The following is a 16,166-nucleotide window of genomic DNA, read 5'->3' as shown; positions in this document are numbered from 1 at the left end:
ATTCATGAAAATCCGTTATTGATAGAAATGTAATTTCAGAATAAGGGGAAAACTCACTTCACATAATAATTTTAAAAAACTGATTAGAATTTGTGGCTGAAAAACAACGATTTAGTGAAAGAAATTATTTCAGAATTACTCAAAAAAATTATTTCAGAATTACTCAAAGAAATTATTTCAGAATTACTCAAAGAAATTATTTCAGAATTACTCAAAGAAATTATTTCAGAATTACTCAAAGAAATTATTTCAGAATTACTCAAAGAAATTATTTCAGAATTATTCAAAGAAATTATTTCAGAATTATTCAAAGAATTAATTTTAGAGTTCGTAAAAAGTCTTAATATATCATAAAAAATAAATTTAGAGGTAGCGAAAGATACTGTTTCAGAATTGATAAAAATTCATAATTGATAATTAATCCAGAATTAGTGAAAGAAATGGTGTCAGAATCATTTAAAGCACTTTCACAATTAATAAAAAAATTAGTTAATCAGAATATATTTCCAGAATCTGTGAAAGAAAAGGTCTTGGAACAACTAAGTTTTTCAATTATTTGGGCCCCTGATTTTACTCGGCGGCCGTGTTTGGCCAATCAATTAAGATTTCCGTGCGCATTACATTGTCCTTGTAAATCTGGATATTCCACGCTATGATTTTAAATACCGCAGTATGACTTGGTGGCCCGCGGCTTTCATATGAAGATCAAATTTGGCCCTCAACATCTGATTTGTTGGATTTTTCAACGTTCTTCTTTACACGAAATCGTGAAAATTTGCCATCACCACACTTTTTTGAGCATTTTGGTAAATCCGTTATTTTTTCCATTGCAGTCAATAAAGAAAAGTCACGATTTCCAGTACAATAAATGGGGATTAATAACGCCATATCTTGCGTTTTCCACTAAAATAAGTGGGGGTTCTTTTTCTGTGTATGAGAAAATCAAGAGAAAACGCTTTAGAACGTAAAACAATCTTGTCGTAAAGCCGAACTAAACTGAAATATATTGTAAGCAATATAAGTTCAATTGTATTCTTACCACGATGTATTTTCTTTTACGTATTCACAGAAAATGCCATCCTAGATTTTTTTTTTTTCTTTTTCGTGAAACGGGAAACATGTCGAACAATATTCCTACTTTCCCGTTTCAGGAAAGTAATATAAATCTTTGAAGTCGGTATACACAGATTTATTTCTCATCTTTGTTTAGATTCCTAACCACATACTTAAAATTCATCTCTAGGCCTCGTTTTTGTGTCTACTCTTGAATCTATTGTAAATATACGCAGTTGGGCAGAAAAGATAACTTTTTATCAAGTTTTTGCCGATTTTTATTGCATGTAAAATTTATGGCATAATTTTGTGGAGTTGTTTGGTGTATTGGAAAAGTGGGAGTCAAGAACCTCGACTCTAGCGACCTATACACATTCGCATAACATTATTTCCGGAATAGGAAAACCCACATTTTGTTTATTTTTCGTTTTTAAACATTTTGGTAATTTATTTCTGCGATATGCAGACTGTCCTGTAAGTGGCGATGCGGCTGTAATCTCATCAACCGTTTGTCGTAAAGGTATGGTTTCAATTCGGCAAATACTCAGAATGTGTCTTAAAATTACCCTGTACATTACCCTAACTTCCAATTGGAAAATTGTTGCCCTGTCTTTTCTGAGTCCAATAAAGGAAATCCCATGCTTTTAACTGCGATATTCGCTGAGATACTGGAATTCAAACATCGAAAAAAATTCGGAAAGAAGCGTTGTCCATTACTTTTTGCTGTCATTTCTCAACTGTTCTCTGCTTTTTGAAGTAAAATGTTTCAGTGAATATTGCAGTTAAAAATATGGGAGATTTTGTTGGGCAAAGAAAAGACAGGGCAACAACTTTCTTATTGGAAGTTAAATGACAAGGAGATCGCGCGCGTATAAAAATGTAGATTTTATTTTTTTTGTTACACACTGTATTTTCATTCTAGTACAGGGGTATTTTGGAACGCGTTTTGAGAATTTTTTAAATTGAAATAATACCTCTACGGTTGATGAGATAAAAGACATTAGCACTTACAGGACACACACCTACAGGGACGCATTAACATTACAGGTATGTTACAGTAAATGTGACAAATCCAATTATTCATAATCGATCACGATTCTGGTAAGTTTCATAAATTTACCTAAGTTTATCACTTTTATAAGTGATTAACACCAAAACATCGTTTGTGGGTTTAATAAATGTTAAAAAAATTATCATTTTTACCGGCGATTATGTACAGGGTGGGCAAAAAGTCCATAAATACTTGAAAAATGAATAAAAACCAGAATAATCCCCGAAATAAAAACCATTTGCAGGGTTAGCATCGGTAGGTCAGGGGAATTTTTTTAACACAGGAAAAAAAACTAACTCACAAAACATTAGATAGATGGCACTGGTACGAGCAACTTCGGTGGAAATATGCAAATGAGACTGTTATAAGAACTCGCGCTCCTAATCCACAATCAGTTCACCGTTGTAAACCGCGTATGTGAACAAGGATGCTGAGTGCGAAGGGTAAAGCTTCGTTGGAGAAGTTATTTTACGTGAACCAGGAATCAGCGACCATTGCCTTCCGTAAATTCCGAGTTCAGAAGAATGTGAGGACCGGAAAAGGGCCTTTAACTGCGACAGGCCTCACAAAGCTTGTTCAGCGGTTTGAGGAAACTGGAAGGATCGTGTAAGAGTCGGGCGAACATGTATAAAGTAGGCACGTTCGCCGAGTGTTGCAGCCGAATTAGCGTCTGAATCAGCTGCAGGGACCAGCAGTGCTCGTAAAACTGCCAGACGCTTGAGCTTACCACCATCCTTGGTACGCAATATTCTTCATGGAATCCTTGATCTGTATCCATACGGATTGCAGTCGCGCCATGAACTTTTACCAGTGGATACCGCAAAGAGAGAAGCATTTGCGAGGTGGGCTTTCTAAAAAACCAAACAGAATCTTACCTGGATCTCTAACATCTTGTGGACAGATGAATCTCTTTTTCACTTTATGGTGACGTTAATACCCATAACTGTCACATCTGGGCGACGTCTAACCCACGTGAGTTCACGCAAAACTATAGCATTCCCAAAAACTGACAGTGTGGTGTGGATTCACAGGTTTGTTCATCATAGGACCCATCTGGTACATCTGGGCCCATCTGTGAAACGCAGCGCCCAGTAAATGGGTGGAAAACGGCTACAGTTAATGCGCAGCGTTATTTAACGCCTCTAGGCGAGAAGGTCGTGCCATGTTTGCGTGAAAGAGATGCGCTTTCTATCGTCACGTTTATGCAAGATAGAGCACACAACTAGTCACACTGCTTATTACGGTCAAGGGGTTCCTTATACAGATATTCGGGGAAGACTAAATCATTAGCAAACGTTGCAGGTTCTCATGGTCTCCTCGGTATCCAGATTTGACACCTTTGTCGCCCCTGCTGGCCGCCAAGGAGCACGGGCGGCACCTCGCCATCCAGCAAGAGACCAACGAAAACATCTCGAGCCATTCGCCTTCATCACCGTACTTTGTCCCCAACCATCATCCGATCTACAACACGCAACTCCTATCATCTTGTCCTCTGTTGGAATGTTTTTTTTCATAGGCCCGAATCTGAAAATAAAACAAGAAAAGAAAAACACGATACGGGGACACTTGGATGACCTGGAAACTGTAAAGCGGGTCACCTACGTCAACTGCAAATGTGCTGCATGCCGCTTAAATGATGTGAGACTGTGCCGGGGATCATTCAAGTGATCTGTGAATGTGCCGAGGGTCCCTTGAGTGATCTGGAAATGTTTCGCGGGACATTTAAATGATGTTGGAAATGCACCACGCGTCACTTAAATTGTCGCTAAATGTGTCATTTAGTTTACTTTTACAAAATTAGGTTTGAGATCACAAGCCGCATTAGATGGCACCGAGGGCCAAATTTGGCCCGCGGGACATGGGTTGAACGTGTATGATTTAAATAATAGAAACTTTTGTGTATACATACGTGGAGTGCGTGTTTTACTCTTCTGTGTACGAAAAAAAACCCATCCAAAAACGCTGGATTATAGAATGGGCGGATTAGCGCACGGCCGGATTATCGAGAGCCTACTGTATTTTGTTCCTAAAAACTTTATAAATAGAACTCAGTTTTTCATTTGTATATGAAAACATTGCAAATGATAACAAAACACCATAAATAACAAAAAATACGGCATGTTTCGAATTTAGAGATCAGGACAAAAGAGTCATTCGAGATTATTCTCAGTGCGACACTAATTCAATTTAAATTTCGCACTTCGTATTAAATCAGAATGAGGCGTTAATCGCAATTTGAATGCCCCAACAGCTGCATCAGTTAATTCCCTCAATTATTAAAATCAGATGAAACTCATTGCGTGAAATATGTTTCGAATTCTTCATTCGTTCAATTTAACACAAATTACTAATTGAATGAAGTCTTTATTAATTAAAAACATTTTAACGCTAGAAAATACCCTCGTTATCTTTAATAATCTTACTATCAAGACTTTTCGTTAGTGAAGAAGCCCCTTGAATTTATTGATGTATGGCAGAGTAAATGGGATAAATTCGGTTATTATGCATAATCACCGAGCATTTTGGCAAACTTCCCAAAATTCATCAATTTTACCGGTGATTATGCATAGTGCTCAAACGTCGTTGGTAAATTTTAAAAAATTTTATAAATTAATCACTTTTACCGGCGATTATGATATATATATATATATATATATGGCTAGTACCGAGCGTTGTTGGTTATCATGATAAATAGTACACTATAATGATATACTATACATGATAATTCATGCATGTATTGTTTCATTACAACGGGGTACAATAGTAAAATTTGTTATCATATCGGGTCCGACTATATTTACAACACACATACTTAACTCGTTCGGAATTTCTTTCATATTTATCAAATTCACCAATTACACTAGGATATTATGCATAAAGACAATAAAAGTGATAATTTTTTCAGTATTTATCAAATTTACTAATGAAGCTTGGGTAATATGCATATTCGTACGTAAAAGTGATAAATTTGTCAAACTTACCAAGAGGATTGTTAAGTAGGTGTAATAATACAGTAAAACCTGTCTTCAACGGAACCTGTATTCAAAGGAAAAAAATCTTGGTCCCGTGATTTTCAATGCCAAAATACTCATTAAATAACCTGGATTAAACGGAACCTGTCTAACTCAAAAACGGAAAGGAAAACCTAACGGAAAATTTCACACAAACACTGCGTGTTCTTACGGAAAATTTCACACAAACACTACGTGTCCTAACGGAAAATTTCACACAAACACTACGTGTCCTAACGGAAAATTTCACACAAACACTACGTGTCCTAACGGAAAATTTCACACAAACACTACGTGTCCTAACGGAAAATTTCACACAAACACTACGTGTCCCAACGGAAAATTTCACACAAACACTAGGTGGACTGTATTCCGTGACCAATGAACCAAAGGATCATACAAAATGTTCTATCCAAATTTTTTATGCAATTCTTGCTTCTCGATGAGAGTTCTACTTTTACCCACCCTTAGAATTAGCAAAATCCGTACTTGATGCTATGATTTTAAAAAGCCATGTGCAGTGGTACACAGTTGCTTTCTTAAACTGTATCAATTTTTTTCGAGAAGGTAGTCTTTCTACAAGAAAAATCAGAGCAAGGGTTGGATTTTTAAATGATAAAAAAATGCAAGACACACAAAATTGTATGGTTTCCGTGATCGCAGTGCTGAGCAGGGCCAGAATTAGAGGAAGACGGGGATGGGAATTATAGCCCGGGCGGAAAAATTTAGGGTTGAAAATTATCGAATTTTACAGGGGTCGGGGGCAGCAACCCCGCCATGAAAGTGTTAGTTACGGCTCTGGTGCTGAGGATTACATAAACATAGACGACAATGTACAAACTGAACCTGACATGACAGATAGTGACACCCTCATTGAAAATTTCAGTGAGGGGTGAAGTTTTATACAGATGCTGTGAAAACCTATAAATATTTAGTAATTATAGAGTAAATAATGTACATTACTTTATTTCATGTATATTTAAATTATTTACATTTATTTCAATTTTCGAGATAGAGAGGTTTGACTGTATCTCTTTTTCATCCTCACCTACCTGTTTTTCCCCCTCTTATGTGCATGTATATAGTAGAACCTGTTTAACCTTAGATTAGAAGCTTTTTACTTCCTCATAATGGAGATGAAAAGTACTTTTTTTCATAGGGTTGCAACAAAGTTTTGTGGTGATGAGGAGAAAGGAAAGAAAGCAGATAGACGTGTTCAATATCAAAAGACAATACGGAGACATTAATTTTCATGCTCGAGAAGATATAAATAAAAAATTAAAATCAATGTTATTATATGGATATCCAACTCAAAGTAAGGGTCCGGCTACTTACATCACATTTAATTTTCCGGGCTTCGTATATCTCTAAGCGAACTCAATATTTCAAAAATCGAGAATTCAATAGAATTTTTAAAATTTTCGATGTGGTGGAAAATCACACTAAATTTCTGCATTTTTACAGTAAAATCGGCAATTTTAACACTGATTTCTATGGGGATCACCCTTTTGCTGACCCTCAAAGCGATGCTGATGATGATTATGACGTCTATTCAAAAAGCCTCATTACTGGGAGGATTGAAAAGCATAAACTATTATACATATATACTGGGAGCATTAAAGAAGTGACAAACCAATGTAAAGGCATATACACGTCTTAAACGCATTGCTAGGGAACCACGGTAGCTAAAATAAGCATTCCGAAAGTGTTTATTGAGGCCCCAAAACCATTGTTACCCGATATTTTTTTGCCCATTTCGGGCATTTGCCCAGCTCTGACGAACTTTTAATGTAACCTACCGTTCAAGTCGGGTCCCATTTGATACATATGCAAAATTTGACGATTGATCTAAAATTGTAGATTTGTATAGAGAACAAACACACACACACACACACACACACACACACACACACACAGAAAATCGATTTTATTTATATATATATTAGGGGGACCGGAAAGTAATGTCGTTTCTGCTCATGTCGATATTCTTTTGTCATTTATCAGCTCATTGTGTACTTCAAAGTCGTGCCAAAGACATTGTAAGGTTAGAGTGACTTGTTTACTCGTAAATAATTAAATCTTAAATTTTTTTTGTAATTTATGGTGAAATGGCCAGCCAAATACCAGAATAGGTTGGCGACATATCTGGCATTGTATGCTTTTTGAGTTTCTCAAGGGTAGTAACGCAACAGTTGCTACCAAACACATTTGCGGTGTTTATCCAAGTGCATTAGAAGTTCGTAAATGCCAAAGGTGGTTTTCTAAGTTCAAATCCGGTAATTTTCATCTTTCCGACTCGTATCGATCAGGAAGACCAACAATTTTAGACAATTACATGTCAAAGGCGAAAGAATGGAAGCAAACCCGTGTCAGACATTCGAGTAACAGTCAATCACTCTTATCCAGCATTGGTAGACCATCCAAGAACATTTGCAGCAGATTGGTAAAGTAAGCGGAGCGCGGGTGTTTGGGTCCCGCATAATCTGCCCGAAGAAAACAAAGCTAACAGGTCCACCACATGCAATTTATTGCTTCAGCGGCCCAATACAGAAGCGTTTTTTGATCGCTTGACCACTGGAGGTGAAAAATGGGTCCTCTATGATAATCCAAAACGCAAAAGGCAGTGGCTCTCTCCGAATGAATCGCCGCGCACACCCCAAAAAGGCACTTTTGTGCCTGTTTGGTGGGATATTCGCAGGGTCGTTCATTTTGAAGTGCTGAAACCTGGACAAACTGTGAGTGCAGACCTTTACTGTGAACATTTGGATTGAGAGTAAATCAATTTTTTTAATTGAGGCATTATTCTGCAACACGATAATGCAAGTCCGCACTGTGCAAGACGAACCCTGGAAAAAATTAATGAATTGGGGTGAGAGGTATTGCCTCACCCACCATACTCGCCCGATATTGTGCCATCGGATTTCCATTTATTCCGATCGGTACAACATTTTCTAAGTGGCAAAAAATTTGAAAATTTGGATGATGTCCAAAATGCCATCTCCAGATATTTTGCACAAAAACCAATTGATTTTTATCGATCCGGCTTTGAAAATTTGCACACTAGATGGTAAAAGGTTGTTGTGATAACGATGGTGATTACATCATTGATTACAAATAAAAACTTGTTAAAAATTTATCTGCTTGAAATTAATGCAAAACATCGGCATTACTTTCCGGACCCTCTAATAGATATTTATTTTGAAAATGGAGCCACAAATTACAAGAGCTGAAAAAATCTGTCTCAAACTACTTTCCCAAGTGAAAAAACTCGGAATTAGTCGTTGTCGTAATAAGACCTTTTGTCCAAAAATTCTAAAAGAATAAATCACTCGAACAAGGCTTCATGGTAAAAATATGCCAAAGAAACTGAATAGATATGGTTTTAAGAAGTTTCGTTAAAGAAAAATAATTCGTATGGAGTTTTTCCTAAGACTAAACCCATTTAAATAATGAAAATTTGGTACACTACGTTTCACACCGTCAGCCCACTTCGGTTATGGGGTCACTTTTTTGCTTTCCAACAAGATTGTTGACATATTAACTAAGTTTCCCTGCATTTTCTTTTTTTTTTTTGAGTGAATTATAATGTGCCACGAAATTTTCACTCACTCCGTGTTTAAAGATTCCTCTCCTTGGTACTTCATAATACCCCAAGTGAATTTTTACATTAAAAAAAAGACCCAATTTTATTAGAAGTCCATGATATTTTCTAGGAAAAGTTGAGGCATCTGAGAGTGATTTTGCATCTAGATGTATATAAACCGTATGTGGCGAAAGCATAAGCATATAGATCGACTATAAGAAGGTAAAGTAAACTATAAATCAATAATCTATGTTGAAATGGCTAGTATGCGTCTTCAATGCTCATGAATGCATAGGATTTCAAATAGAGATACGTCTCGCGAATGCACGTTGCCTTGAAATGTTACTTCACGTAGAATATTTTCGTACCACTAGGCACAGAAGATCATCAAAAAAGCCCCCCCAGCAATAGAGATTTTATTCTAGCGTAAAAGTAGGAGAAAATCACTTTCTTTTTAGTCCTTACAGTGTTTTTTTCCTTTTCCTCTTAGACTTATACTAAAACTTGAAGCGGACGTTCAGGAGAAAGTGCAGTACAAGTCACGAACTTGTTTAAGACGCTCGATATAGACTTCTAAGCAAACTTTTTTGTTTACTGAAATATTTATATAAACATGTTGTTAGTTATTCAAGTTCTCTACTCCAACCTTACTAAAAAGTGTTCCTTTTTGTTTTGTCCGAAGAAAACAACTATGAAAATGGTGTTCACCGAAGTACATATCCTCATTATGCACATGCTTTTAAGTGAAAAGGATATATCTGTATAGCAGAGGCTTACGAGAAACTAGACTGGAAGTCTTTCGAGTGTAGTAGACATATTTTAGACATCTCATTAGTCGTTTTACCAGGGATGCGCAACCTTTCTAGTGCGCCGGCCAGAAAACTATGTATAGTGTAACCATATGACCTGTATTTTACGGAACATTCGTGTAATTTCGGCTTCCCAACGTTTTTTTTTTTTAATGTCCCGTTGACAACAAGGCTTAGTAGAATTTTTGAAATCAAGAATAAAGATTGCAGTCGTCCCTCGGTATTCACGGGGGTTACATTTAGGAGATGAACGGGAATACGTGAAATCCACGAATAACGCAAACCATAAACTTTCATATTTTAGGCATCTTGTTTATAACTGATTTGTGCGGTAGGATAGGGAGTGGGGGGGGGGGTGGTCCAGTGATTCTTTGCGATGTTTTCTGAGAATATGTAAAATCTGTAAGACGTTTCTCTTCTTTACTTGTAATTCGTTAAAGTATGGTAAAAAGCTTCACCTACCAATTTTTCTACACGTGAAAAACGTACCAAGCAAGATGGGGTATATGTCATGGACAAAAGCTAATGCTAATTTGAACTTACGGAGCCCTTGCTCTATGTCATCATAATGAACTTGTCTTCCACTTTTTACGACGGATTCACAGCTACAGTCACTCACCGTGCCGTGTCAGAAACGGCAAACATTCTTTAACATGAAACCAGCGAACCTATTCATATCTATCTTGTCATGGCTGCGCAGGCACAGACGAGCATTTCTATGTTAAAAAATGTATTGCATGTCTGACACGACACGGTGAGTGTCTGTCAGAGAGACAGACTGAGATGTGAATCCACTCTTAGTCTTGATCACCTTCATGGAGTACAGCTTCGATTTCTGGAGCAGTCAACTCAATTAATCCCTCTTATGTCGATTTCTGAATTGCTATTAATTAATTCTCCAATTTCTTCTATGTCCACATTTTTAAAACCTCCTTCCCCCCTCCCTCTGCTTCACTAACGTGACAATGTATTTCATAACTATTTTGGTTGGCTCCGTAGAAATGTGTGTGTCCTCGGGCACATATTGTGGCCAGTTCTTCCAACACGAGATAACAGTGTTTCCAGCTGCCACAGCTATAGCAATGACACTGATGGCATCAGCGAAATTAATTTAAGGCGTATTCTGCATTGACATCCTCTTCGATCGCCAGAACAATCATCATTGAGTAATGTGTATAATCTCACATAACATCCGATCAAGCAGCTGAATGCTAGATGTTGAGTTGGAATTCATATATAGGACTTTAAACGCTATGGTGCTCAGGGGAACCTATGATGTTCACTTTCTGAATTCCAGAACGGAACAATATTGAAACCAATCTAGAAAAAAATATTTCAGAGTCTTTTCTATTATTTATGATTAGCATTTGATCTGATACGAAAATTATCACTGGTGTGTGATAATTTCATGATAATAACGGTGTTTTCTAGACCGCGAATACGAAAACCGCGAATACGAAAACCGCGAATATGAAATCCACGAATACCGAGCGCCAAGTGTAGTTATCGTAATAATATTGTTATTTGATTGAGGATATTTTTCATGACGTATTGCATAAATTAATTATAATAATAATTATGACATAATAAATTATAGTCAGAAAAATATGCTCATTTCATATATTTGCCAGCCGCTTACGTTTTTCTGTTTAATAACATTTTTACCCCTTGTGACTTGCAGTAGTGATCAGTTTCCCATATTGGCGATTTTTTTTTAAATCAATTTTGGTGACACATATATATATAGAGTTTTGAACTTCACTTGCCTTGGACCTCTTTGAGACTTTTAACGGGGAAATCGACTCGCATTCGCACCTCGAAGTTAGGAACCACAGAAAACAAACTTCAGCCGACCACCACTGTGACGTCGGTGGGGTTTGAAACCGGATCCTCGCGGTGCAAGTCCTTCACTATGACCACTCGACCACCGCGGCGGCTAGGCAAGATGCTGTTTGACACCGCCAATCTTACAAGCTCTAACACGATTAACTTGTTCGAGCTGCACACTCTATCCGCACGCACCACTTTCCGACATGAACCGATTGGTTAGAAATTCGCCAGATGGATGTTTACGAAGTGCATGTATGGCTCGTCTCGATTGTACTTGCGTGTTTGAGGTGATCAAAGACAACCGCTATACATGGAAAATGAATAGAACCCTCTTGTAGGAGAAATTTTGCACTCTTTCATTCAATTTTTCAAAATGAAATTTTCGATCAGGAATCATTTCACCTTAAATTATATACTCATTTACCACAAATCGCCTAAGTGATGGGAACGTGGGTACATATGGCACTTCAGGTTCAGTCTCATATACTAATTGGCTGATTTTAGGTCAAAGTTTGATGTATAATGAGTTTTTGGACTCGCTCTGTATTAACATTGAAACATGGAGGTAAGCGTGGATCATATTTGCAAATACCATCTTTCTATGGGATGATGTTACGAAATACTTTATACAACGCTGTTTTTATTTCCGAGGACTACGTTCCCACAATACAACAGATACTTTTAAACAGAGAAAAGAACCAACTTCTTCGAATTCTGAGGTTGGTCGAAAACGTTCAAAACGGTTTTTTATGGCCGATCCAAGTCGAACGTGATGCTCTCTCGGCGCTCTTTTATTTGTCTCCCAGGAAAGTAATTCACTTCTTTACTGGACTAAATACGGCACAAACATGTGCACTTCACACGTGTTTATGTACAAATATTATACAACTTGGGAATATCGTCGTATACGTCATTTTATCAGGAATGATTTGAAAACCAGCAGAAATGTTTATGAAAAAATAGAAATGCCTAGCACGTTAAAAGAAATCGTGTATTCTCGGAAATTCTAAGACAGAATAGCGTTAAATTGATCCACCACAGAACGTGATGCATTCGCAAAAAATATCCCATCGATAATTTTCAGTGTATTTTTGGTAATATATCAGCCATGTGTTGAAATGTAAATTAAATCTCCATAAAAAGAAATATTAATCAACAGTTGATTATGGTATTCATGTCGAAAACAAATTAATGAATTCAATTGTTCGCCGCTCCTAAATTGACGATGTTGTTGATGGTGTTCGGTATTACGCCAAATTGTACTCGTGTTGATCGCATAAATACTAATTGTTTAAATGACTTTAGTTTCCTAATTATTTTGCATATTTAATGACTAATTAGAGGTTTATTTCGTTTAGAGAAAAGCGTTCCATCGTCGAAATCGATAATCCCGAGGAAGCGCTGAGGGTATTAGCAACGCTCGCTCAACGAATTATAGAGTCAGAGAGCTACCAGAGGTATATTAATATCCATATTACACTGATTTTTTTGTCTCCTTGTGCATATTTTTAAGAGAATTTATTATTTTTAGAACGTGTTTTTCCTCATGTACATAGGTTATTTCCTGGTTGTATGTGTTCATTATGTTAAAACTGTATTATGTGTATGGCAGGGCCGCAACTAGGATTTTTTGTAAGGAGGGCAAACATGATTTTGCTGCTCCAACCACTGTAAAATTCGATGATTACACTGCTCGAAACGGGGGAAAAAAGTTCCCAAGGGAAAATTTTAACGGTTTTCACACAGGTAAATTGCGGGCTGCTGGTTTTGAAACTGGTGTAGGTTTTGCCGACTTGGCTTTAGTTTTTGAGACGATGCCTCCACGCATTTTAAATATAGTCTGCAACAAGACAAATTTTCGCGTCGAATATTTACTTGAATTTATTGATTTTTTTCGTACTTTATTCAATATACTGTATTATTAAACTTATATCGTGATCAGACATCTATGGTATTTATTGATATACCCTCGACGCAGTTTTTTTTATAATACAAATACAAATACAACGCCACAACAGGCAAATTGCCCAACGAGGTGGCTGACTTAAGAACATCATGGATCCCCGAGCCCTACCTACTACTGCTACACCACAAATGCACTCCCCCCCCAACGAACCCCCCAACGAATCAGTGCATGCGGGAATGTGCGTGCACGTGTAGTGCAACCTGACGTAAAGTTTGTTTCTGTGTAATGTTTGTTATGTGCAGTGCTGCCATCTGCCACCAGTTTTTCAAACTATGAGTGAAGTGTTATGATTGAATGATTTATCGTTGTAGGACTGTTGCTTTCTGTGGCGAGACTTTTTAACTGGGAGATCGGCTCGCATTTGCGCCTTGAAGTTGGGAACCACAGAAAACCAACTTCAGCCGACCACCACTGTGGGGTTCGAACCCGGATCCTCGCATCGCGAGTCCGTCACTATAACCACTCGACCACCACAGCGGCACGGTTAATCACGGATAATGTTATCATTCGGATATTGTAATAATTTTCGCAACCAACGGAACAGACCAATCCCATAACATGGGAAAAAATCTTATAGTGAAGGCAAATGTGCGATATAAAAACTCTCTTGCATTCAGTTCTTGATCACTTATACAAATACAAATACAACGCCACAACAGGCAAAATGCCCAACGAGGTGGCTGAGAAAAAATGCCCATAAAAATATGGGCACTTCTCAGTTGACCAGATTGAAATTTATTTTTCCGAGACTTACTTAAGGAAATGTTCGGAGCCCACCGTCAGAATGCTATGAGAGCAGTTTAAGGAATAAAATTCCATTTTAAAGGGCTCCTAACGATTCACAGATATTCAGACATTATAGCCAATTCGTTATAAGTCCCGCAGAGGAATGTAGACGAGGTGCATTATTTGTAGGTGGTGGTAGTAGTGCTCCTAAGGGCCACTTCTTAGCCGCGTTATCTCTCCGGGGAAAAAGCTCATCTTGTCTGTTAATGAAGCTTATTGTTTTAAATTGAAATTCTAGATATGCCTAAATTTACGACACGCCGATTGTGATGAAGATTAATTTATAAAATGCCGTAAAAGTTAAAAATAATAGAGTTTGGTACCTTGTGAATTCAGAGAATTTCGTAACGTGATTACGAAATTTGGAGAGCTTTCCAGAGTCATGAAGTTTCCCCACGTATAAAGGTTTTGAAGACACAAATGTGATTTCAACACGTAATAAATGATACAATTTTGCTAACGAACCTATTACCGCTACCAACCACTATGAGTAATGGACATGACTCTAATATCTAGACTAAGTTAAGTCTCACTATTATAATTAAGTTTCACGTCTAATTATAGCGTGAATATCAACGTACATGCTAATTGGATTAAAATCATGAAAATATATCTCAATGTAGAAATCCATCATTAAAATCATGTTGGCGTTATATTCACATTTGGTATAGTTGAGAGGAAATGTACACGATTTTGAAACATTAACTTATTTTTTTCTCTCCTAAACTTTTAGCAGCGAGAAGAGAGGTCTGGACCTGGGTCTTTCTCGCGGCTTTTCTGGCAGCCAAGCCGCCAAGCATCTCATGGGACTCTCAGCGGCAAGTTTCGCCAACGGGCCCGGACGGAGACGCTGAAGTACTGTATCACAGCTAAATAACCCGCCAAATATTACAGACACCCAAAAATTACTTTGTCAGTTTGAAAATTATAAAATCAAAATAAATGTGTATGGAAAAATATATAATAATATATATACATATATATATTCTAAATTCCTCTATTCTTCATACAAAATTGATATCGACTAAACCTTTAAAAGACTAAAAAAAAAATCATAAAACTTAGAAATTTGATGCCAGCCTGTATGGTAAGCGAATCTGTGTATTGTATAATGTATTCCTTTCCCCTGAATTGCTGTATACATATTTATTCTGAACTATTTTGCTCTGAATCAATAATTTCTGTTGCTGTGTCAACTCGTTTTATCTAACCTCAATGTTAAAAATACATATTTACGTATATGTAACGATATTTAATTTCCAGTATACTCAACTACGTCAGTGTAAGTTCAGGTATTGTTGAATAAAATATGTGAAAAAAAGCTATTTACGTATATACACGTTTTATTTCATTTATAACTTTTACAGTAGGCACTTTTCTTCACGTTCAGGTGATATATATGTTACGGTAAAAGCGATAAATCGGTAATTACGTATGGTAAACGGTGCATAATCACCAATCATCTAGATAAGTTTGATACATTTATCACTTTTACTGCAGATTATGCATAATACCCAAGTGTCATTGGTGAATTCGATAAATGCTTAAAAAACTATATCTTTTACCGGTGATTATGCTTAATACACCCTAGTGTACTTGATAAATGTGAAAAATATTTCCCAAATGAGTCTAGTGCGTGTGATACCTCATTACTTAATTTTAGCCTAATTTGCATCTTTTGTTTTTCACCAATATGCTTAGTAGATTTAGGGAGGAAAGAATAAATTCTCAGCTTGTGTTTTCGGATGGCGCTGTATTTTATTCTAGAAATTTTGACTTTATCCCAGCATTGTCACACTGAGCTCGCCTTCATTGAAAGATTGGTCACTGATGGATGAATATTATTATGCTGAGGCAATCAACTATGTCTATTTCGTTGGTCCAAGTCAATAGAAGTAACCAAGATCTTGACACTTCCTAAGGAGAGGATGGAAGAAAAATATTCATCGCAACCTTCTTTTGACCACTCATTGTTTAAAAATGTGAAAGTATCTAAAAAATACCTTGAAATTCAGTGGAAGAAATTTTAGTATAAATATAAGAACTTTCAATAATATTCCAATTTGATTTTTATTCT

At 36.8% G+C, this 16,166-nt stretch overlaps 1 protein-coding gene across 1 annotated transcript in view; it reads left to right on the top strand.

Annotated features, from left to right (window-relative positions):
• LOC149084568 (diuretic hormone class 2-like) overlaps nt 1–15,414 on the top strand; it is a 96,619-nt gene extending 81,205 nt beyond the window's left edge. Inside the window, exons 3-4 of the mRNA XM_089235499.1 lie at nt 12,696–12,794; nt 14,823–15,414. Coding sequence (XP_089091625.1) covers nt 12,696–12,794; nt 14,823–14,943 — 220 coding nt within the window. The 3' untranslated portion in view covers nt 14,944–15,414. The remainder of the gene's footprint in view (nt 1–12,695; nt 12,795–14,822) is intronic.
• Nucleotides 15,415–16,166: the final 752 nt, after the last annotated feature.

The sequence above is a fragment of the Pholcus phalangioides genome, unplaced genomic scaffold (genome assembly GCF_987345545.1).
Source record: "Pholcus phalangioides strain wild (caught in Gottingen) unplaced genomic scaffold, Ppha-v1.0 ptg000008l_1, whole genome shotgun sequence".
Lineage (NCBI taxonomy): Eukaryota > Metazoa > Arthropoda > Arachnida > Araneae > Pholcidae > Pholcus > Pholcus phalangioides.
Note: the sequence above shows the minus strand (reverse complement) of the source record. Positions and strands in the feature narration are given on the sequence as shown.